The 22914-nt window shown below is 44.3% G+C and overlaps 3 protein-coding genes across 5 annotated transcripts in view; 2 read left to right on the forward strand and 1 right to left on the reverse strand.

Moving 5' to 3' along the window:
* The first annotated feature begins 2274 nt into the window (after positions 1-2274).
* On the forward strand, positions 2275-12042 carry LOC118413505 (hybrid PKS-NRPS synthetase pynA-like). Its single transcript, XM_035816945.1, has 7 exons — positions 2275-2425; positions 3143-3246; positions 3616-3776; positions 4169-4372; positions 4580-4761; positions 5044-10820; positions 11286-12042. The coding sequence occupies exons 1-6, from the start codon at positions 2294-2296 to the stop codon at positions 10792-10794; spliced, it is 6534 nt and encodes a 2177-aa protein (XP_035672838.1). The 5' UTR covers positions 2275-2293; the 3' UTR covers positions 10795-10820; positions 11286-12042.
* A 147-nt stretch (positions 12043-12189) lies between these two features.
* Positions 12190-14302, reverse strand: LOC118413507. Of its 3 annotated transcripts, none has more exons than XM_035816950.1 (4): positions 14039-14302; positions 13449-13747; positions 12773-13006; positions 12190-12388 (listed from the first exon to the last, which is right to left on the reverse strand). In XM_035816950.1, the coding sequence occupies exons 1-4, from the start codon at positions 14157-14159 to the stop codon at positions 12305-12307; spliced, it is 738 nt and encodes a 245-aa protein (XP_035672843.1). In that variant the 5' UTR covers positions 14160-14302; the 3' UTR covers positions 12190-12304. The 3 variants fall into 3 exon arrangements, with proteins under 3 accessions (XP_035672843.1, XP_035672842.1, XP_035672841.1); XM_035816949.1 differs by having other exon boundaries at positions 12190-12361; positions 13979-14302; XM_035816948.1 differs by having other exon boundaries at positions 13979-14302.
* Positions 14303-14443: 141 nt separating this feature from the next.
* Positions 14444-22914, forward strand: part of LOC118413614 (nucleolar protein 14-like) — a 12971-nt gene continuing 4500 nt past the window's right edge. Inside the window, exons 1-22 of the mRNA XM_035817140.1 lie at positions 14444-14597; positions 15222-15312; positions 15550-15675; positions 15814-15948; positions 16331-16469; positions 16736-16809; positions 16995-17060; positions 17298-17405; positions 17944-18030; positions 18367-18435; positions 18608-18702; positions 19030-19124; positions 19306-19652; positions 19799-19850; positions 19974-20104; positions 20221-20306; positions 20932-21067; positions 21270-21371; positions 21629-21691; positions 22031-22121; positions 22397-22481; positions 22717-22794. Coding sequence (XP_035673033.1) covers positions 15253-15312; positions 15550-15675; positions 15814-15948; positions 16331-16469; positions 16736-16809; positions 16995-17060; positions 17298-17405; positions 17944-18030; positions 18367-18435; positions 18608-18702; positions 19030-19124; positions 19306-19652; positions 19799-19850; positions 19974-20104; positions 20221-20306; positions 20932-21067; positions 21270-21371; positions 21629-21691; positions 22031-22121; positions 22397-22481; positions 22717-22794 — 2225 coding nt within the window. The 5' untranslated portion in view covers positions 14444-14597; positions 15222-15252. The remainder of the gene's footprint in view (positions 14598-15221; positions 15313-15549; positions 15676-15813; positions 15949-16330; positions 16470-16735; positions 16810-16994; positions 17061-17297; positions 17406-17943; positions 18031-18366; positions 18436-18607; positions 18703-19029; positions 19125-19305; positions 19653-19798; positions 19851-19973; positions 20105-20220; positions 20307-20931; positions 21068-21269; positions 21372-21628; positions 21692-22030; positions 22122-22396; positions 22482-22716; positions 22795-22914) is intronic.

The following is a 22914-nucleotide window of genomic DNA, read 5'->3' on the forward strand; positions in this document are numbered from 1 at the left end:
ACACCCAATTTGCCAGCGAATCCCGTGCAATTTTCCGGCGTGTGCGATAATGCGAAGTTACCCAGTTGGACCGCACCGCCACGGGATTTTGGGATTCCGTGCAATTGACCGATGTGTGCGTTTATCCGACGTGCAATTAACTGGCTTCCACTGTATCATCTCGATCGTCTTTTCGCCTTTTTCGCCAGTTACCATGACCACTTGACCATGAAGGAGCATTTCCAACCTTTGTATGTAAATCTTTATCACAGATGTTCCACGTTTGTCTTTCAGCCGAAAGTAAAAAGTACCAAGACAGAAATAAGGTTTGATCCTGAGCAACTCATAACTCGACCTACTGTTGTCAATTGTTGTACATACTGTTGTCAATGTTGTTACCGTACTGGAGAATATGCCGTGACATGCTCATGAACCTGTTATCATCTCATATCATTTAGCTGATTGGTGGTGCAGTGAAAACGTCTTGTCCCCATGCATGGCTGAATGTCGTTGATGTAGAAGTTGACGTATAACAATCTGAGATGATGTTGTTCACGTATCCGGCTTTGTACGGTCAGAATATCCGCGTTTTGTGTGTTGTATTGGGTATGGTGATATTTATTTACAGTTGAATGGTTACAGCAATGTTCTGTGGCTAAAGCAAGGCCACATAGGTATGTTGCTGAGCACTGTTGTATTCAGTCAGCCACCCATATGATATAATATGGCATACCATACGTACACTACGAGCTATGGGACAGCTTAGCATGACTTGTCACGTCATTTTCTTATCTAAACGCTACCTGCCCCCACCCCTGCCCTCTATTTCTGGCTCAAAACCTTAGTGACACCGTCAAGTATTTCAAGTTTGTCACAAGTAAGTATTTAGGTGGCCATGTCTGTCAACTTTAAACTTCTAGATCGTCATTTGGCGAGACTATCAACCCGTGCCAATGCCTTTACACAATGCCACCTGTTGGAGAGGGGCGTAGCTAACAACCTGTTGAAAGGTCGTCACTAGGACAAGTGTTGTTCTAAGACATATCACTCTGTAATCTTCAAACAAGTGAGTACTTGTTATTCACGAACAAGTCAAGTTTAACACCATCAACGTTACTTCAAAGTCGACACTCCATCTATTCTGCTTGAAAGCCACTGAAGGCCACTTCAAAGTGGCGTCTATTTGTTAATTTGAATATGTCTTATGACCTCGAGGAGCTAGTGATGCTTGTGCATAAATGAGTCATCACATCAGCGTTAGGCGTGGTCATTCATGATCAGAGGCAGTTACATCCATGCGCATATGTTTGTGTCAGCATGACGACCAGCAGTTGTGTGTGTGGACATAAACTTGTTTCTGATCTTCGGCGGCAGGTTGTGGAATAAACCCATTGATGGATAAACAGCTGTCTGTGCCTTCAGTCTTTTCAACTTACACAGTTGACTTCCATCCGCAAGTTATTTTCTGAGGTCCGTATACTGCTTTATTTCTATTTTTGTGCCTATGTAAGTCCTTCTAATATACATGATAGTGTTTGCATATGCAAGCTTTGACGTTAATAATTAAAATTAAGAATGTGCGGGCTTCTAATCGCCGTTAAGCTTTAATACCGTACAAGTAACATGTCTTTGATACGTCTGTTGGTGATGCATTCACGTCAACCCTGTTTGCAACTCCGAGCCTGAGTTATATTTTGTAATATTTGTATACATGCAGGTCAAAATAATTACAGTTGGAGATACGACACGTAGCATTTGGCGGTAAAATACATGAAAGCTTTTAATTGTCAGCTGCTGGATGAAAGAACCATTTGTACAGCTGTGCTGCAAAAGAGCTTATTCAACCACATTTTCATTACATCTTAGTGATGATCTTATGTAATTCAAAAGTGGCAAAAGGATGGTTATTTACATGTATACAGTAGCAGGGGGCAAGGTTCAGATCAATTTATCAAGAATGACAAACCGGTGCGACAGGGTATACGTAGTGACCCTGAACCTATCAAGGCCTTTCGTTTATCATGTGTACACTGATCAACACTGAACGTGAGAAACAAACATAAAATGCAATTCTTTCTTAAAGAAAATCGGGAATCAACGTGTTCTTAGATTAAGGTACGAGATAACCCTGCGCCATATTGAAATCAAAAAGTAGAGCCTAGGGGTGACGCCCTCCTTTCATGACCGTTTTAATGACCATGCTACTATGCACGCAGACAGCGCTTTTTTTCACACTTACTTTCCGAACTTCCTGAGTGTATGGTTTCACTACAATTTTGTTGAATTTTGCTTCGTTCTGTTTTTGGGTTAGGGCATGCCAATAAGTGACATGGCTAGTTCTGACGAGGAACAGATAGCGATAGTCGGGCTGTGGTGCCGGTTTCCAAACGCCGACGGACCCGACGACTTCTGGAGAGTCCTTGTGAACGGAGAGGATTGTGTAGAGGTACTCTGTCTTCTCTAGCCTTGTTTTTGTACTATAACGTGAGACGTGTAGGATGACACACAACTGCATGCTGTATGCACCATTGTAGAATTAGTAAATGTATTTACAGTTCAGTGATGTATGCAATACTGATGATTGTTGACAGCATAATTGCCGGGCCTTTTGTAGTTACTTCAAAGGGTGGGGTGTTTGAAAGCAGCCGGGCGTGCAGCCGAGGCATGGTAGTGCTTGGATATTGCGCATGCGCACACCGATTAAAACACCGTACTTCTTGTAGATTTATTATGTGGGAGGTGGATAAGACAGTTCACCTCCGTTGTTGTTATTGAAGGTTTCAAGAATATCTTGTAACGATACGAACAATAAGGTTTTCCCTAGTTCGTTTGCTCTGGTTCTTTTAACAACATATCGACGAATTTGTTTAAGATTGGGTGTGGTTACCCACACTTTATGCTACTTCATGGCATGTATGTCGGGGTTAAGCACAGATGCATTTACCTTTTGTGGTAACAGCCTGTGGAGTGAAGACAATGAAAAAATGGTGGAAGAAATTAAGATTTAAAGAAAGATGCATATGTTTGGGGCTATAAATAATATTGCAAGAAAAGCTGACATCTTATATGTCTTACTCTATATTTAAGTCTGAACTCACCCCTCCCCTCCTTTACTAGTTTCCTAGCTCGTCAGTACAAAATACTGTTTTATGTGTCTATTAAGGAGCTCCCACCAGACCGTAGGAGCCAGGGCGCCTTGTACGATGCCAACGAGAACACTACTGTAACAGGAAATAGCTCCGTTGAGAGGGCAGCAGTTGTGAAGGGGTACCAGCTTAAACTATCATTACAAACTCCATGAGCAGGGAATGCGTAAAGCATGTATTCAAGCATGAAATTTCCTCAAGGAAACAGTATCTTGTCATTTTTAAGTTGACAGTCATGAAGAATTTGTGGATAAAATCGGCACAAGAAAAGTATCCATATAGCACCCTCATGATACAAATGCTACACACAGAGTCGTTCTATTTTGTCCTGGTGCAGTGTGACGATAAAACATGAATTGATAATAGCGTACACTGCTTGTGTAATATCTTATCTCTTACGAATGAAGCCAGTCCAACGTAAGCGTACGTTCACAACTTCTATCTGGAGACTTCCCTTACAATATGAACACTTTCACGGTTGATATCACAGGTACAAGGAATTCGACCCTGGTCTGTTCGGAATGACGCACGAAGAAGCATCGCGGATGGACCCCCAGCAGCGCTTCATGTTGGAGTGTTCGTACAAGGCGTTTGAGAATGCCGGCATCACAATGGAAGACCTGGACGGCAGCGACACTGGTGTCTTTGTTGGTCAGTACAGTAATGTGCCTTCATACTACTTGTCATCTCTTTTTCTGTCTGTATTTGGCATGTTATGCATGGAGTCAACTTTTAAGGCCGAAAAATCTCCCAGTAAGTCTTGGGTCCCAATTGATTGCACCAGTGCCGAAGCGACATACTTGTCCCGGTGGAATGACGGATGTCGATGTTCGCCACGGATAGGCCACGGCGTCTATTTAGTACCCGGCCACGGGTTCATTTTAAGTCCGATTTCAATTCAACCCGGTGCCCGGCCGGGAGCCGCAAAATGTCCAATGGGTCCACGAACTGAACCAGTGAACTGCCCGGCAGCGGCCAAGGCCCCGCTTTCCAATGGGACCTAAGCCTAAGCCATAATAACGAGGTAATTCTTTTCTCAACAGGAGCAACACATAGCGATCACCTATCAGAGGATGACGTAGACCCGACCCAGGCAGGGGACCCTTCCATTTCTGGAGCGGCCGCGTCTCTCCTGGCGGCACGTGTGTCCTACACCTTTAACCTGACCGGCCCGGCACTGACTGTGGACACCGCCTGCTCGTCAGGACTGTACGCCGTACATCTCGGCTGTCAGGCCATCAGGACAGGTGACGATTTAAGCCATCGTTATTTTGTTTGCAAGGCCATGTTGATTTGATTACATGAATGACATTCGCTTTGGGGTTCTCAGTGGATGTCATCCATATAATCATATCAACTTGTCCTAAGGACAGAAGAAATATTTACTTCCTGACATATTGAGGACGTTTGACAGAAATGTTTGAAAATTATATAATAGAATTAATATTCTTTAGGTGACTGTTTCATGGCCGTCTGCGGAGGTGTGAGTTTTATTCGCCAGGAGAAGATGCTAGAGCCGCAGTACCGGGCAGGCACGGCTGGTCCCGTCGGGCGATGTAAGCCCTTCTCCGCGGCAGCTGGCGGGTACGTGCGAGGGGAGGGCTGTGGAGTCGTCGTGCTGAAAAGGCTACAAAGAGTAAGTTTATCACTTTTGTTTAAGTCAGTACTCAGCAAGTCCATAATAGAATCAACTCACGCAACATTCTGGTCCACTCTTAGCATGAAAGTTTTTCCTTTTCCTACATAAAGCCTGATTTTCTAGTTGCCATCATTTTCGATGATAGGATATGTACAATCATTGAAATTCAGAGATAGTTGAGGATAATACTAATGAGTTAGCCTTCGTCTATCATGTGAGGGAAAAGATTGTAAAAAAATACATATTTGATCAATATCCATGTATCATCAATTCATCCAGGCGTTAGAACACAAAGACCACATCTGGGCGGTCATCCGGACGGGAGTGAACCAAGATGGCCGCACCGCCATCCCCATCACTGCCCCATCACAGACCCAACAGGAGGAATTACTCCGCCTTGTTTACGAACACCACAAGATCGACCCACAAGACATCGACTACATCGAGGCTCATGGAACTGGCACTCCGGACTGGGACACAGTGGAAGCTAGCAGCCTGGGTAATAACATAGGCAAGGCGAGAAAGCCTGGCGATCCCCCCGTATTACTAGGTTCGGTTAAAAGTAACATTGGACATCTGGAGTCAGCAGCCGCTATGGCGGGAATCATCAAGGTTCTCCTGATGATGAAGCACGAGAAAGTCGTGCCAACTCTTCACTTTCACGAGCCGAACCCAAATATTGATTTGGACAGTCTGCGTCTATGCGTGCCAACGGAAGTACAAGATTGGCCACTGCGAGGGAAGGACAGAAGATTAGCCTGTGTTAACTCCTTTGGATTAAACGGTTCAAACGCCCATGCCGTTTTGGAGCAGCTACAGCTTTCAAGGGACGGCAGCGATTATGAGGAAGAGGAAACAAAAGACACTGTTGTGGCCTTATCGGCGAGAAAGCGGGAATCTCTGAGATTGGCAGCTGAGGATCTTAACGACTACTTGCGACGCAACCCGGGCATATCAGTGCAAAGGCTTGCCTACACATCAACAATGAGAAGAACCCACCACGACTACCGACTAGCAGTATATGGTAGCTCGGTTGAGGATATAGAACGATCCCTGACGAAAGCATTAAATGAGATTGAAGACAGACCCGAAACCAGAACCGAAAGACAAACTTCACCTGTCAGTTATGACTTTGAAACAGACAAGCGCGTCATTTTTGTGTTTGGTGGACAGGGAACTTTGTGGGAGGGCGTCTGTCTGGACCTGATGGACAAAGAGTCGGTATTTAGAAAAAAGCTAACTGAAATAGATTCCCTGTTTGGGCAGTACGTGGACTGGTCCTTGCTCAATAAGTTGTCGAACAGAGAAGATTTTGACGTGCCGATTGTAGCTCAGGCTCTGATTTTCAGCACGCAGGTGGCACTATTTGCACTTTGGCAGTGGTGGGGAATCACTCCGCACGCCATTCTCGGGCATTCCGTGGGAGAAGTCGCTGCGGCACACTGTTCAGGTGTCTTGTCGCTACCAGAGGCCGTGCGTGTTATCTACCACCGAGGACGCCTCCAAAATGAAACCCGGGCCGGGAAGATGCTCGTTGTGGGTAACCTTCCCATCGAGGAGGTGGAGGAGCTGTGTAAAGGTGTGTCGGGAGACCTGAGCGTGGCTGTTGAGAACAGCGCCACCTGTTGTGTGCTGTCAGGCGACAGGGATGCCATACACAACATACATGAGCTGCTGAAATCGATGAATGAAGAGAACCCGACTAGGCAGCTGTTCCTGAGGGAGGTCCAGGGCGTTAAGTTTGCTTACCACAGCCATCACATGGAGCCTGTCCGAGAGGAGCTGCAGGCATCGTTGGCCGACCTTACAGGACACCCGCCGGAGGTGGAGCTGTATTCTACGGTGACGGGAGCGAGAGCCACTCCGACAGACTTCGTGACTGGAGACTACTGGGGCAGAAACGTGAGGCAGCGCGTGATGTTCAGAAGTGCCATGTCAGAATCCCTACGCCCGGAGAAACACAACGTGGTGGTCGGAATCGGACCAAAAGCGCCAAAAAGAAGTTATATCAAGCAACTTGCGGCGAACACAAAGCTAACTTACGTTGCGTCCGTTAAGCCGAATCAAGAATACCCGACCATGCTGCAAGGTCTCTGTGAGCTGTATCAGGCCGGTTTACTACCAAGATGGGACTCTTTGTTTCAAGGTCGAAAGTACACTCCATATCAAGTACCGAGGTATCATTTCGCTCGGAGGCTGCTCTGGTCTAAGACAGATAAGACTCTTGCAAGAAGACAAGATTTGGGAGTGAAATGTGTCTCCAGTCCCACCACACACCCTTTACTAACCCGGGTTTCTACAGATCCACTGCAGTACGAATGCCTTATAAGCAGGCAGAAGATGCCGTATCTATATGACCACGTCCAGGACGGCACGGTTGTTGTTCCTGGTGCTCAGTACTGTGATCTGGGGATCGCCGCGTGTATGGATGTGATATTCCCGCGGCAGCCTGTCTCCAGTTGCAGGACAAGTGTGACGTTTCTGACATCAGTCACCCTGCCAAGCCAAGATGGCACAGCCGTTATCCGAGTCATGGTCAATCACGACGAAGCCGCCAAGAAGGTTCATTTTGAACAGCGAACGGACCGAGATGTCCATGCGAAGGGCACAGTCATCTATAGCAATCGGCAGCAGTCCACCATAACCAGGCTTGACATAGACGCTATACGATACCGCTGTAATAATACCATATCTGGTGATGACCTGTATGAAGCGCTACAAACAACTGGCTTACAATACGGACCTACACTGCGTAGACTGACGGAATGTCGCTACGGAGAAGGGACGCATGGAAAGGAAGCCATGGCCGTCATTCATGTCCACGATACAGTAGCAGCAGAGATGCACAGCTGCTGCATACACCCTGCTATTCTCGACTGCCTGATGCAGACTTGTTTTCTACTCGAGTTCAATATTCTGCGTCAAACAAACGGCCGACGCCTAAAATTCTTCCCCGTCTCCATCGAAAGTCTTGTTGTGGTAAGACCTGTCGAAGAACACATGTGTATGTACATGAAGCAGACTGGCGGAACACCAGGGACAATCCGATCAAACGGTGTCCTAGTGGGGATGGACGGGCAGGTCATCCTGGAGCTGAGGGGTCTCACCTTCAGGATGTGCACGGACGGCAACTCCAGCAGTTTGGAGGACTTTGTCTTCACCACGACGTGGACGGCCGCCCAGTCTCAGTGGGGAGGAGAGGTTGAGCCAAAGCTCGTCAATGAATTCTGTGAGCTGAAATGTCTGGTACTACAGGATGACTGTGGGATATCCAACCAACTGGAGCCTTTCGTCAGCTCCGATTCTGTCTTCATCTCCCTAGAGGACTTCAAGAGGACTGACTACCGAAACGACGAGAGCGCGTTTCCAAAGTTGTTGCAAGAAATGGACGTGAACCTGAACTTTGACTTTGTTCTGCACTGTTGCGGTATATCTCAACTGGATCCCGAAAAGTTGGACGCGGAAGCGCTGGATACTCGTGTGGAACTAGCGTGTGCAAGTCTTCGACAGGTCATGAAGATGCTGATCACAGACGGGAGTAGGGTCCCTGTTAAAATCATCACGCGCAATGTGCAGTTCTCCATGTGGCAAGAGTCGCTAGATAGTGACGTTGACAGCGCCTGGCATGGTCTGCTGGATCTCGCTGGAGCGCCTCTGTGGGGTTTGATCCGCTGCGCAATCAGAGAAGGGGCTTACCCACTGCTGCAGCTTGTCGACTTGTCTTCGGGCAACAATTACGAGATATATACCCTTCTTCACGAGCTTGTCGCACGCGAGTTGGAAAGCTACACGGAGATCATGTGCGTCCAAAGCGTGAAGTATTACCTGGAGATTGTGCCCTCCACACTTCGCAGTGAGTCTACCATGCATCGAATCAACAATGCTGAAGAGGGATGCAGGCTGAAAATGCAGACTACAGGTCCCACAAAACCAGTAAATATCCACGCAGTCTACAGCAACAAGCATGTGGAATCACAACCTGGGCATGTCATGGTCAAGGTGCAAAGGTGTCACGTTCAGCCAGAAAACATGTATGCAGTTACCAGTGAAGCACAAAACGGGTATGTCATACACTGGTCACATGACGCCGACCACGGTTGGGACTTCCTCAGCTTGGACTTTGTGGGAACCGTGGTACAAGTAACCCCGAAGTGCAAGTTTCGTCTTGGTGACCGCGTCATCGGCGTCTTCCCTGCTGTAGCGTCCTCTGTCGTCTCCCTTCCCGTTTCAGTAGTCCAGAAGCTGTCAGACCTCCCACTGTTACAGAACCAGCCCTGTCTGTCGTACTTTGTTTTGGCCTGGGAAATTCTGGTACACTTGCTGGACATCAAACCTAAACAGAATGTTTGTTTGTTAGAGGAAACTACAGGCGCGCCTTCTGTCATGGCAAGAGTCATTGAAGCCGTAGCACTGGGTTTGAAGGCCATCTGCTACATAGCACAAGACGTTTACAGTCTATCTAGCGTTAGAGGGGGCGTGGCTGTTGTAATCGGAGGTCTACATGCGCCCCTTAGAGCCCAGCTGGCAGATGTAATAGGCAGGAATGGAAAAGTAGTGTGTCTGTGTGGTCAGAACCAGCAGACATCTGCTTCCCTCAGAATCAGGCCAGATGTCAGAGTTTTGATAGTCGACACAAGCACAGTGTTTCACGAGACGAACTTAAAGATGATCATGCCAAATGTATCTAAACTGCTATCGGTACAGTTTCAAAGGAAGTTGAACATCGATCTCCCCTATACACAGATCCCCTTGTCCTCGTCCCCTCACAAAGTCGGTCTTCACGATGTGGTAACAACAAGTAGGGCAGAAATCCCCGTTGTCGGTTTCGGCGTACAGTCTGAAGATGGGTTACCGGGTACGCCAGTCATCTGTGGGAGAAAGGCGCTCTTCAGGCGTGACGCTTCCTACGTCATTGTCGATGGTCTGACTGGTCTGGGCTTCTTCACTATCGAATTCCTTGCTGAGCGGGGAGCGGGGAACATCGTAACCGTGTCCAGGACTCAGCCACAGGCGGACACAGTCACGGAGCTGAGGCGCGTCGGAGAAAAGTACGGATCAAAAATCATCTGCCTCGTAGCTAACGTCACATCGTACAAAAGCATGACCGCTGCATTGGACAAACTCAGAGACTGTCTTCCCGGCATTCCGCTGAAGGGCGTTTTCCTCAGCACTGCCGTCTCCAGTGACCGCATTCTGATCAACCAGAGCCACGCTCAGTTTAAAATGGGACTGGACGCCAAAGTGGTGGGTACCTGGAACTTGCACCTCACGACAAGACACCTCAACCTCGATTATTTCGTGTGTTACTCATCCATGTCCTCGGTGTTAGGCACCGGTGGGCAAACAAGTTACGGGGCGGCAAATGCTTTCTTAGACGGCATCGCCTGCCTTCGTCGTCAGATGCACATGGCCGGTCAGAGTATCAACTGGGGTGCCTTGCAGCTGAAGACTCTACAGAGAGACAAGAGGATGGCAAAAATCTTGGAGCAAAATGGAATCCGAGATTTGTACAAAGACAGAGTTTCAGAGTGTCTGGAAAATTGTCTTCTTCTCAATCCGGTTCAGCTGTTAGTTGTTGATCTAGACCGGTCCCGGCTGGCGGCCATGGCGAAACGGTTCCCGGACGTCCGAAGGTTTGAAAAGCTTGTAAGTGACATTGATGATGTAACAGCAGATGACGTATTGTTGAGCACAGCGGTTGACCTTGACAGATTGGGACAAATGAGCGAGCAGGGCAGACGGGAGGCGATTGGCGCTTTGACCCGGAACGTGTTTGTCAACCTTCTGAACGCGGAGCCCGGAGATGTGCACACCATGCAGAGGTCCGTCGTTAACATGGGCATGGACTCACTACTGGCACTCACCGCGCAAAACATCTTCAAGAACAAGTTTCAAGTGGACGTTCCTTGGATCGCCCTGCTAGGCAAGAAGTCAACAATCGAGTCTATCAACGACCAGGTCTTCGAACAGCTCAATAAACGAATTAGTGAGGGGCAGCCAGTAGCATTTGTCGGAAGAGACGTCCACTGACGGGAGACATCACAAGAGACATAGAGGTAAAAAAAAAGATGTTTCCCCTCCCACATCCATTTAAGATATACCGATATACTCTTTGATTTGTGCAGTGATGTTGAAATATAGACAACACTTGTAAGTAAATCAACCGGTACCGTTACTGAGCTGCTCTTCCTATCACAGTTCGAAGACATGAGAAAATTATCCTTGACTATTAAAGACAACTTCGCAGCGAAAGAGGATATTCTACATTATTTTAGTTGTGCGGTATTCCAAACATCTATCCACTCATAGATACAACAGTGACGTTTTTCCTTAATTTTCAAGCAAGAAAGTGCGGTGGCATAAGATAGTATCATAGGCTGGGGATGGGACTTGACCGGCAGAGCTAGAGGGGTTTTATTCTCGGTGGCCGGCTGCCGGCTAAATCCCTTCCCCAGCTTATGATACTATCTTATGCCACCGCAATATCTGCTTGGAAATTATTTTTTCCTATCGAATTTCAGAAAATTCCACTTGAATGACCTTACAATCGACCTGGAGAACGACACGTTGTTTCAATGCGAAACGGACAGAAATGCGGACAGAGAATGGCGAGACTGAGTGGGGAAACAGCGGGCCGAGCCTCTGGTGATAAGGGTGCAGTCACACGAGCGTGACTGTGTATCAAGTCCGTCCGACATTTTCATACGCATGCGCTGTCGCCCAAACAACGCGCACCTCACACGCATCTCAGTCGCTTTGTGGCAGCGTGTATACGAGCCAACACGCATACCTAAATCTGTTCAATGAAAAACAATTGAGATGCGTATGAAGCGCGTATTGTGCGTACGAGTGCGCATGTAAAAAGTCAATACGGACCTGACTGTCAATTGATCAAAGAGAGAATCCAATGTTGATAGAGTAGTCTGTGATGACTATATCGAATTTGTTTAGTACATTGTTATGTATCATGTACAGTGGAACCCTGTAGATAACACAGATAATATTTTGAACTGTATCAAATGTTAGATGACTAGATATTGGATTTCAATAGAAAGCAAATGTACATGTGTTAATCAAGTTCTGTAAGTTCTACGTGGCACATCAACTATCAACAACTGCTGTCGCTTTGTTATTTCTTGCAATGAAGTTAACAATACTTGGATGTGCATTGTGTATACATGTATATTGTATGCTGTCGACTGTATCTTATCGTTGATAATTTTCCATAGATGAAGCATGTAAAAAAATCCAGTAATAACGGCCAAGCTGGCATAATGAAATGTTCACATGATAAAATGAATGTATTGTTTTTTGTTGTCTTATCGTCAAATGGAGAAAGTTACAAATTTGTTTACTTGTTATGTTGTGTGCATTTGAGGGATCCCTTCCCAACATAAGGTACGCTTACAGATAGCATAAAATTGCTGAGTTGTGTGATCTGAAGCTTTATTGACAATCCGAATTCGACTGCCGCTTATAAGACACACTCGTAGTTGGAGTCGTTTGGCTCGTATGTCTCCAGGGTTTCTTGGTTCAAGACTCAATTCTGCTGCTCCTCTGACACAGGGCTGAGGTTGCTGCTGGCCGCGAACATGGCCTTGACAACAGTAGCGTCCGCCTGAATCTGGGTGGGGAGAAGGGGTGCATGGTCAGGATTCAAGCGAGAGATTCAAACAAAGAAACTTATAATTCTTTTTCACACGTCTCCGTCAACTCATAATATATTTTAAGAAACAAGATGACTCTTAGTTGCAAGCTTACGTTGTACACGAAATACATTGTACCGTTGCAATTTGCAATATTACCTACCTACCAACCTACCTACCTACCTATTCCATTGACCTCCAGGTCGTTGGGGGGGGGGGGCAAGGTAGCCATCAAGATAGAGATCTAGAGTTGCCTCCAGGTTCGTCTTTCCCTAGCCAGGGTTAACCTCTCCAGGGTTACAATGTTACGTACATATAAAATATGCACGTATTTTGCTTCCACCTATACATAAGTGTCATACCTTGCGGTGTTCTAAAGCGTCTGCCTGACGCCTCTGTAGGCCATCCAAGGAAGACTTCTTCGCCACACGGGCCTTCCTCCAGGCCAGCCGCTTCTCCAGGGCCTTCAACTCCCGGCTCTCGCGTGTAGCAATGACGTCAGAGTCACTCGCAGACGTCAGGGCGACAGGTGTCCCAGATGACTTCTGCTCAGCTGCACGGTTTGCAAGTTTGCGGGATCTTTCTGTCAGAATCTCCTGTGCAAATTACAGACTATGGCTTGCAACTTACCCTGGATATACCCGCATTCCAGGGCTTATGTGTAGTTTAAGTGCAACTTGCAGGTTTGCCTGATCGATAGCTTTCAAGCTGTACCGCAGACTAGTGCCCAAACGAAAAAAGACATACCACCGAAAGGTCCAAACTCGATGTTGGTCATCGACGCACCGCAAAGGTATCGATCAGACAAACCTGCAAGTTGTACCGAACTACACATATCCTAGGCCCACATAAGCCCATTCTGGTACAGTTGAATCAGAAATCTAGCCTGAGTACCCCCCCCCCCCCCCCCCATTGGGTTCACTGGCTTAATCCTTTCGCTTGCTAACCAAAGGATTGAGCTAGCGGTCACCGTAGTACGACCGGAGGATGGTACGGCCATCGAAAATCACTCCACGAAAATTCGAAACCGTGATTTACCCGTCTCCTGACGTCTGCGTTACTGAGCTGTCTCTCCAGTTCAGTCCCTGACCCTGCCGATTTCATCTGGAGCTTCCTCCGCTTCTCCTCCAGCCTCTCCTCCAACTTCTCCAGCTTTATCGGGCGACGCGACTGACGCTTGGACGGAGAAGTTGGCTCCTCGGCCGGCACATCGAGGGCCACGGAGTCCCCCTGACATGTCAGAGGTAACACACCCTCTTCTCGCAGCTGAACTAAAACGTCGGATGACGACTTGCTCGGCCTTGGCTGGGACATCGGGGCAGATGGACACTTTTTCACTGGAACCAAAGGCATATGTTACATTAGTTAATTGTCCGATGTGTATATAAGTGAACGATTAATATCGTATAAGTGCCGTTAACTTGTGTACTCGGTCAAATCGAACCATAGTCAGTATTAATCAGCACATTTATGTGTATCATAGTCAGTGCACTATCGCTGTACATGTGTTGACCGTGACCATGGCGCAAGTTCATTGACGGACTCCGTTCAGACCGACCGAGCGTTACCTGTGTTGTCTCTCTGTCTCGTTTCCTCCTGTGTAGCATCTACAGAAATATCCTCTCTACCTTCCTCGGCGTTTGCAGAAATCCCCTTTACATCTCCTCCTGTCTTCTCATCTCCTGGATACACCTTTCCGTCCTTAGACAGGCACCAACAACTCGCTAGCTTTAGTAAGAAATCCCGCATGGCCGCTGAGCGTTCGGCCGTGACGACCTGTTCAGCAGCCCCGGGAAACTTGTTGTTCTATAAACACAACCATGTCAGTAGAACAACGACGTCATAAACGGTTAAAAGGTAGTGCGGCTTGGGGTCTTTTCAAAGAAAACAAATGGAAAAATTTAAGGTTTGGGTTTTCTTGATTCAAAATCTAATGGATCTGACTCGGTATGGCTAACAAAATCCAATCGGGTTCACCCTAAGTCGGCTAGAATCAAACAAGTGCGTCGATGACTTTAGACGTGCTTCGCGCATATCTCGCAAGGTGGCGCCATTGATCGGTGATTGACCCCAACGTGACCCCAAGATGGCGACTGAGCGCATGTGAGAACATGCTGGCTACTGTTTGTGGAAGCTTTTTCAGAAAATTACGGGTCCTCGGCAAATATCCTGATCATCCGGACTTTTGTAAGTTACTGTTTGGCCTTTTCTGTTTCCTCTTGTAGTTTAGGTAGGCGGTAGATGCGTAGGAATGCCGCACGTAAAGCCAGATTTGCCAACATGTGCTCTGAAACAGTTGGTCCTGGAGAGGGAGGGGGCTCAAAATTATAAGAGAGAAAAGCACGAACCGTGGCTTTATATTGACTCAGTTCGGGGTTAAGATCATTGTCATAAATGGTTTATGTCCATATGTGAAAATAGTATACGCACGTTTGTGCAATGTTACGAAGTCTTTCGAGACACTGCTTTTCAGAAATTATATAGCTACGGCCGCGTGGCGCGTTGGTACACCCGATCCCTCGATCTCGGAAGTTAAGCAACGCGACGGTCCGGACAGTACTTGGATGGGGGACCAACCAAGGACGTCCGAATTGCTGTAGCCTCACGAAGTTTCCACGAAATCGTCTTCCGGGAGGGACGTAAAACGGGGGTCCCGTGCTCGAGGAGGTGCCTCGACCACAGCCTCATTACTCATACTGGGTACCTACTGGCTGGCAAAATACACCAGATGATATAAAGCACCGGGTACCGTGCATAAGATATGATTTAAGCAATAATTGTGAACACAATGGCAATGTATCTATATTTCAGAAATTGTTCCAAGGAAAGAAGCACCTCCAAGATGAAGCACAAGCACACGTCTAAAGCTGACTTTGTGCGAAAGAATAAGAAGAAAGCACAGGTGAGATTTCAGGACACCTTAAATGTTACAAATAGGTACAGTATCTAGCTTTGTAAGATAAATTACTTACATGAAAGGAGAAAAAGTACTATACATTACATTTTGTGTGCCACATAATTGCTAACATGGTAAATATTGTCATATTCATGCTTTTTTTGAATGGTTGGTTTTCAAACCCTCAGAAGGAATCATCCCCCTACATATCTAATCATTTGGGCTGTACCATCTGATTTTCAGACTGATGTTAAGTCCAACCCCTTTGAAGTGCGGATCAACAGACAGAAGCATAACGTCCTGGGGAAGAAGCTGCGCAGGTTTGACAAGGGCATGCCGGGCGTCTCAAGGTCAAAGGCCATCAAAAAGGTCAGTCTAGTCTTCATGTGTTGTGATGTGATTGAATTTTCTATGGAATTACCTATTGTTTTCTCTTCCATGAGTAGATTGTAGAATGCAATGACAGTCAAAGCGAACTATAACTCCACTGTTTTTCATCATTTCCAGAGGAAAGCCACCCTTCTGCAAGAGTACCAGCAGCGAGACAAGCGGAACCAGTTTGTGGACCGGCGACTCGGTGAGAACGACCCTGAGATGACGTTGGAAGACAAGATGCTGCAGAGGTTTGCCATGGAGAGGAAGGTACATGTAACATAATCATCAACATTACATCAAATAATCAATGGAAAGGATGACAAATTTCAACATGGGTACATTTGTTTTGAAAATAATTTCATCAGGTTGGCAGGATATAGGAGAGTTCTTTTCCACAACCAGTAGACATCTTCCTCAGAGCTTCTGACTGGAGTTCTGCTTCTCACCGCTATAAATATATAAGAACTCCAGTCAGAAGCTCTGAGAAAGGTGTCTGAGAAACATGGAAAAGTAAGCTAAATAAGTACGTACTGGTTTAGTGGAAAAGAATTCTCCTATATCCTATGTGTACATTTGTTCAGGTTGTAGTTACATTGCAGCCCATGATCCCTGTTGACTCTGTGTATTTTTGACATATGTACATTTGTAGACTCACCATGAGAAGGCCGGTGCCTTCAGTCTGAATGAAGATGAGGAGTTGACCCACTTCGGCCAATCCCTGTCTCAGATTGAGAAGTTTGAGGAACCAGAAAGCGATTCTGAGGATGATGCCACTGGAAAACTCTCAGGTACCATGTTTTTGTCATTTTTTTTACCCTTAATTGTTCATGTGAAATTATTTTTACAATATGATTGGACTTTCTAACAGTAATTCAATCAATAGACAGGAGACCAGGGCTTCAATGTACTCTATCAATAGTTGTTATCAAAACAGTTTAAGTAATCTTTGTCCTATATAAACACTGGCTTATGTCTACTGAGTTATTTCGAGTGAGCTTAGACTTTCTGAAATTTTTATTTTGAGATTGGTTTAGTGATTAATGTTCCCTTACAGGTGAATATGTGAAGGAGGCTCATTTTGGAGGGTTTCTGACCAAGAAAGCATCAAAAGACAGTGGGGAGGAAAAGGTATGTTGTACATTGTGCAAATTGATCAAAGAAATTTAAGAAGTCCACAAAGACAGCCTGAAGGATATTATGTACTAGTATTTTAGTCTCATTTGGTTGCCACCATTTTGTGTGTTTGTTTGATTTTGTTTGAACCTTTGTTTATTCACTCTGGCCAATGATATTATGCATCCCCTCCCCCACAGTCTGACAAGCCAAAGTCAAGACAAGAAATGATAGAAGAAATCATTGCTCAGTCCAAGCAGAGAAAGGTACGTTTTTTTGCATTACAAAATAATGGTGTAATAGAAAACCAGTTACTAAGTACTGTATTATGTAGAAAAGTCTGTTTCCTTGTAATTTTAAGCACTTAAAATCAGTTTGTATCATAGTGTTTTCAACAAAACATGTAAATTAATGTTATGACATACATGTATTTCTAGATTGAAAACTTGTTGTAACAAAGTTAATGATAACATGGTTGACTCCCCATCTGTTATTATAATCAGCATGAGCGTCAAAACCAGAAGGAACAGACTGATGACCTGAGGGAAAAACTGGACCAACAGTGGACAGACCAACTTCACATGCTGGTCAAGAAAACAAACAAGAAGGAGGTGACAAATATATTTTACTCGAACTGTTATGTTTACTTGTAGAATGTTAGATAGTACATCATAGTATGAAACAAGAAGCTTCAAGTTCAGTGTAAGGCAGACTATTCTCATTTGCATGGCAAACCTTTGTTGTATTAAAGCATAAGGAAGAGGAAATATCCCCCCAAATGTACATATATTATCAGTGAATAATCTTACATTAGTGAATAGTCTTTTGATCTCATTCATGATGGCAGTAATGCATTTTTGAAGGAACAAGATGTCATCATTGATGTTTTGCGGTTGTCCAGCTTTACACACTTGAAATTAGCACATACTTTAATCAGGGCTGATGCAGTAGGACCCAGTATTGATGATACTGCTGTGGGGTTCCCTGACACTGGTGGGCAGCAGTTGGCTAGTCTTCACACCGCGCTTCCAGACAGTTCTGCTCAGTGGGTCCACGCTGGTGAGGCATATCACAATCATGCTCATGCTGAATGTTATTGACTATAACTTATAAGCAAAGTTGACACCATGATGACTATATCCTCCACAGTCACAGCCCAAGGAGGACAAGGTCAAGCCTGAGGCAGATGACTATGACATCATGGTGCGAGAACTTGGTTTTGAGATCAAGGCCAAGGTGAGTCATTAGCTAGTTCACTTCATTCTCAAGTTCACAAGAAACTGTTAGTTAAAAGGTTTTCTATAACCTCTAGCACAATCAATGAGGAGGAAGGGTACAATGGGAAAAACACATCAATGTCTATATGTTATCACTAAGTAAACACATGGAGATGATATGTAAAACATTTTTTGGCTTCTGTAGATGCCATCAATTTATGATCAGATTTAAGATATATTTGTTATTTTTTTATGGATTTGTAGATCTATTGTCACATACAGAACTTGGTATTGTTTTGACCTACCAAGGGTGGCACAACAGGGGGCAACGACTAAGTCTCTCTCTCTATTTCAGGCTTCTGACCGACTGAAAACAGAAGATGAGCTAGCCAGAGAAGAACAGGAGAGATTACAAAAGCTGGAGGTGAGTTTAAATGGGCAGCAATAAATAGCACGAATACAGGTTTCTTTGATTAAAAGAAGTATTGAGAGAACTATCAGAAGTAAACACTAATGATCAACACTTGTCCATACGTTGTCCTCTTACAATCCTGAATGTACAGGTGAAGTTGTTTTATACCCCCCTCCCCACCTAGGCTGACAGACAGTTGAGAATGAAAGGTCTAACCCAGGAGGACATCAGACAACAGCAGCAGAACAGACATGTGTCTGCAGATGATCTGGATGATGGGTAGGTCTAAGTTTAATGATACTTTCTACATGTGCAAAGTATGTCTTGATTTATACATGTACACACACACACACAAACAAGCACACACACACACTCACAGACAAACACTCAGAAAACATAACCGTCTTGGCATGGGTTGTCAGATTTTTCTTTGGTAAGCAATGCATGATTGTAGAATTTATTAATCATAATTTATTCATTTTTAAGACACAGTTTGGACTCACACATGTACTTGAAAAAACATGGTCCCAGATAAATGATGTGTTCTGTGAGAATGTGGCTTTCAAATTCATACATTTTACTTAGTTTGACACATTGACCCAACAGGTTTGACTTCATCAGACCAGAGAGACTTCAGCTAGCCTACAAAGATGGGAAGCTGTTACTGCCGGAAGGAAAAGAGCTGATGCCATCAACTTCTGGTACATTGATCTCCATCTTCACTTTAATGGAATTAATAGTGTTTACATGACATGTATATCATTATGCTGCAGCAGCTCTTGCTTGCCAATATATGTTACATGTAAACTTAAAAGTATAACATGTATATGCGTTTGACTGTTAAATAAACTATTTTTTCTTCTTCACTTTCTTGCTACACAGATGCAGATCAGAAACCAATCAGAAGGAAGCATCATAGTGAGGCTGCAAGTGGATCTGAAGCTGACCAATCAGAAGATGAAGACAAGGAGGGTCATTCTGATGAAGAGAATTCTGACCAATCAGAAGGCGAGGGCAGTGACCAATCAGAAGAGGAAGAGAAAGATGATGATGGCTCTGACTTAGAATCAGAGAGGTCTTCAGACAATGATTCTGAGGAGGAACAAGAAGAGGAGGAGGAAGACATTGATAATGAAGGAAGTGAAGAGGAGGTAGAAGAGGATAGAGAAGAGAAGGACAAGAGAGAACAGAAAACTCAAGCAATGGAGAAGACAAGTATATCCAAAAAGGTACAAACTCCATTTCTCTTGTACATGCAGAGTTACTGTACTATGTGTTTATCTTCAAAAGGCTATATGATTATCTATATGTATCTGTATGTGTTGCTACTGATTGATTTTAACAAAAAAATATGTTCTCTAATATTTTCTTTCAGGAAAGAAAGGCTATAGCTGAAGCAGCCAAAACAGAACTTTCCTTATACTTTTAAAGGTAAGATTTAGATAAGTTATTTTGCTTGAGTATCTCTTCCTGTACATACTTGTATATCAAAAGCACTTTACACTTCCTTCGGTTTAAAGAAATGCTCTTTTGTTTGAAATGTTTCCCAGCACCAGAGTCTTTGAAAGACCTTATGGAGCTGCTGGAAGGACAGTCGTATGACAGACAGCTACTCATCATGAACAGGATAAGGAAATGCCATCATCCTAGTCTGGCGGAAGGTAACAGGAAAAAACTGCAGGTAGGGACACCCGATTCACACTGTGGTGTCTTTTTACAACCTCCTTACTTATTCCATATCTCCTTATGGACATTTTGGATAGTTCCAGTTGTAACGGCAAATATTCATCTTTTCAGAATCTGTTCTCTATCTTGCTGGAGTACTTTGGAAAGCTGGCCAATCAGAGCCCTGTTGCCATGGAGATGATTGATGGGTTAACCATGTGAGTATCTGTTGTTTCCTCAGGTCTGCGCTATGAAAATACTGGGCTTGAAATACATGTACATATGCATTTTTGTGCACCCAAAATTGGACCTGTGCAATTTTAACTAGCGCACCAGTATAACAAGATAGTTATTTTAGCTGTATAGGGTTTACGTACATAAAAGTACTTTACTCTTATATATCATATTCTTGAATTTAAGGGGGTAAAATTACCATAAAGATAAAGGAATTCATTGGGAGGACAGCGTGCAAAATACCCCCTTGCACACTTGCACATTGCAACCACTTTTTGCTTGGTGCAACTTACTTCTAAGCTCTGGTTGCACAGGGTGCAACTTAGATTTTGAGCCTCAGAACTCTATTTTGTTGTCAATTTACTTGATTTTTAGTTTGAAACAAACATGCTTGTAAGTAAATGATATTAAAAGGTTATGTATTTTTTTAAGAAATTAGTGAATTGTAGGTGGTGCAACTTGAAATTCAGTTGTGCAACCTAGATTTTGCCCCAGGTTGCACAGTCTGCAACCTGGCTCAGAAAAGTATTTTGTACACTGGAGGACAAACCGTAAGAAAAGTTGTGTCATAGAATATGGCAGATGATTCCCAGTCTTCTCCTTGTCCAGCCACCTGTATGAGCTGGCCCAGCAGTCCCCAGGCCCTTCTGCTGACACTGTACAGACTGTGCTGAAGAACAAGTACCACAAGTTTGACTCAGTCTGTCAGAGGAAGGGGAGGGCCGTGTATCCTGCTGTGGACACTGTAAGTCATGTTTAACAGTCTTTCTTTAAGTTTTATTTGTTTAAGCTACAGTTGATGTGTTGGATACTTTAAAGGAGTTTTTGTGTGCCCATAATTCAATGTTGCAATCTCTTGTATTCTGTGATATCTTGAATATAACAGTTGAACTAAATCAACTTGAAGTTGACTTCCTCACAAAGCTAGTGTTGATGTTCTTCCCCAGCTGTTGTTGTTCAAGCTGGTATCAGTGATCTTCCCCACCTCAGACTTCCGACACAGTGTGGTCACCCCGGCTATGTTGTTCATGGCACAGATCCTCACAAAGGTTGGATAGAAGTTTAATTTGTATACTACCTTTAAGGCCTGAAAAAATGCATTACTGGTATATCATTTTCCTCTTGCTGAATTTGTTTTCAGTTTTACTGGTGTATGTGCAGAGCTTGCCATATCCAATGTCCAAGTCTTGCATGTAAGCGTAGAATTGTATGATTATACTGACTCTGATCATTATCGTTGTCAATGAGGGAAAAATTACATTTGATAGCAAAAATTACATGACATATACCTAATATCTCCCTTCAGTGCCCAGTGACTTCTGGGAGAGATGTTGCCTGTGGACTGTTTGTTTGTACAGTCTTTCTTCAGGTGGGTTGATAATGACATTGTACATTTTGTAAGTATGCACCCAAGGTCTAAGGTAAGGTTAGGGCTACCTTATATTGTTATTACATTGTTTGAAAGACACTATAGTGTCAAACATACATGTATAAAACATGACAATCAGTCCAACAACATTGTATCCTGGTGATTTGTGTGCAAATTTGGAAGGATATATGTTAAACATGGATGGGAACATTTGGATTTGTTTTATATTTGTATGCATTTGTGTGTATGTGTGTGTGTAGGCGCATGGGTGCGTGTGTGTGTATGCAAGTGTGGGTACTTGCCTGTGTAGCATCTTAGATGTGCTTTTTTCCGTTCCAGTACGTGTCGCTGTCCAAAAGATTTGTACCTGAAGTCATAAACTACCTGCAAGGGCTTCTCTACCTTGCTGTAAAGAAAGAATCTAGAAAAGGTATGGCCCTATTAATGTATGTTTACTAAGATAAATGTAGTAGTAGAATCTATTGAGACATCTTGTCCTTCAATGTTCTTTTTGTTTTTATCTAAAAAGCATTATGACCATGCACACATGAACATGTATAATGCTAGCTTGTACATGTTTGTAGGCTTACACAAGAAAGAACTGCCATTCATAAGTTGTCCTTGTTAACTACAAATATATATGACCCTGTAATGTAAATACCCGGTACATCATTCTCCTGAAATTGTACATTTGACTGTTTCCAGCTGTGGCTGCTGAAGTGGTCCCACCTTTCAAGCACACCGGTGCACAAGGAAACCTACTGGTCCTACAGGAACCAGACGACTCGGGGTGAGTTTTGTGTACAGGGGGTTTGTGTTATGTTTTCTTCAAGTTGTGAATAGTCAGGTTGTGTGTCAGGCTAAAACAACAACATACAGATTTGTCTATTCCCGTAGTTAGCTTGTCATGTGACTTTTTATTGCCAATATATCTGCCAATTTACCATTGCATTTTGCAATTTCATTTTCTCCACTCTACAAGTAAAAGATACATTGTGCAAAACTGTAGACTCTTTTTTTCCTAGGTCTATGAGTATCGAGCCCTTGCCTTTGGACTATCTCTCCAAGAACCCAGTACAGGACACAGACACTGATGACTTCAGGTAAGGACAGTCAAGTCACAGGAATGATTTATGTGTCAGAAAAGCCAAGTTGTGTTCATTCATACATTATTAGACATGTTTTACTCTATTGTTGGTTTACCACTTGTTTTTGCAATAAAA

Source organism: Branchiostoma floridae, chromosome 4 (genome assembly GCF_000003815.2).
Source record: "Branchiostoma floridae strain S238N-H82 chromosome 4, Bfl_VNyyK, whole genome shotgun sequence".
In the NCBI taxonomy this organism is placed as follows: Eukaryota; Metazoa; Chordata; class Leptocardii; order Amphioxiformes; family Branchiostomatidae; genus Branchiostoma; species Branchiostoma floridae.

Excerpts from the sequence above, each read along its gene's own strand:
- LOC118413505 (XM_035816945.1), top strand. The coding sequence starts at position 2,294 with ATGCCAATAAGTGACATGGCTAGTTCTGACGAGGAACAGATAGCGATA. Across the intron at positions 4,373-4,579 it reads CTGTCAGGCCATCAGGACAG|GTGACTGTTTCATGGCCGTC; the intron begins GTGACGATTTAA and ends AATATTCTTTAG. Across the intron at positions 4,762-5,043 it reads TGCTGAAAAGGCTACAAAGA|GCGTTAGAACACAAAGACCA; the intron begins GTAAGTTTATCA and ends CAATTCATCCAG.
- LOC118413507 (XM_035816948.1), bottom strand. The coding sequence starts at position 14,159 with ATGCGGGATTTCTTACTAAAGCTAGCGAGTTGTTGGTGCCTGTCTAAG. Across the intron at positions 13,748-13,978 it reads GAGACAGAGAGACAACACAG|TGAAAAAGTGTCCATCTGCC; the intron begins GTAACGCTCGGT and ends CTTTGGTTCCAG. Across the intron at positions 13,007-13,448 it reads ACGCAGACGTCAGGAGACGG|GAGATTCTGACAGAAAGATC; the intron begins GTAAATCACGGT and ends TAATTTGCACAG.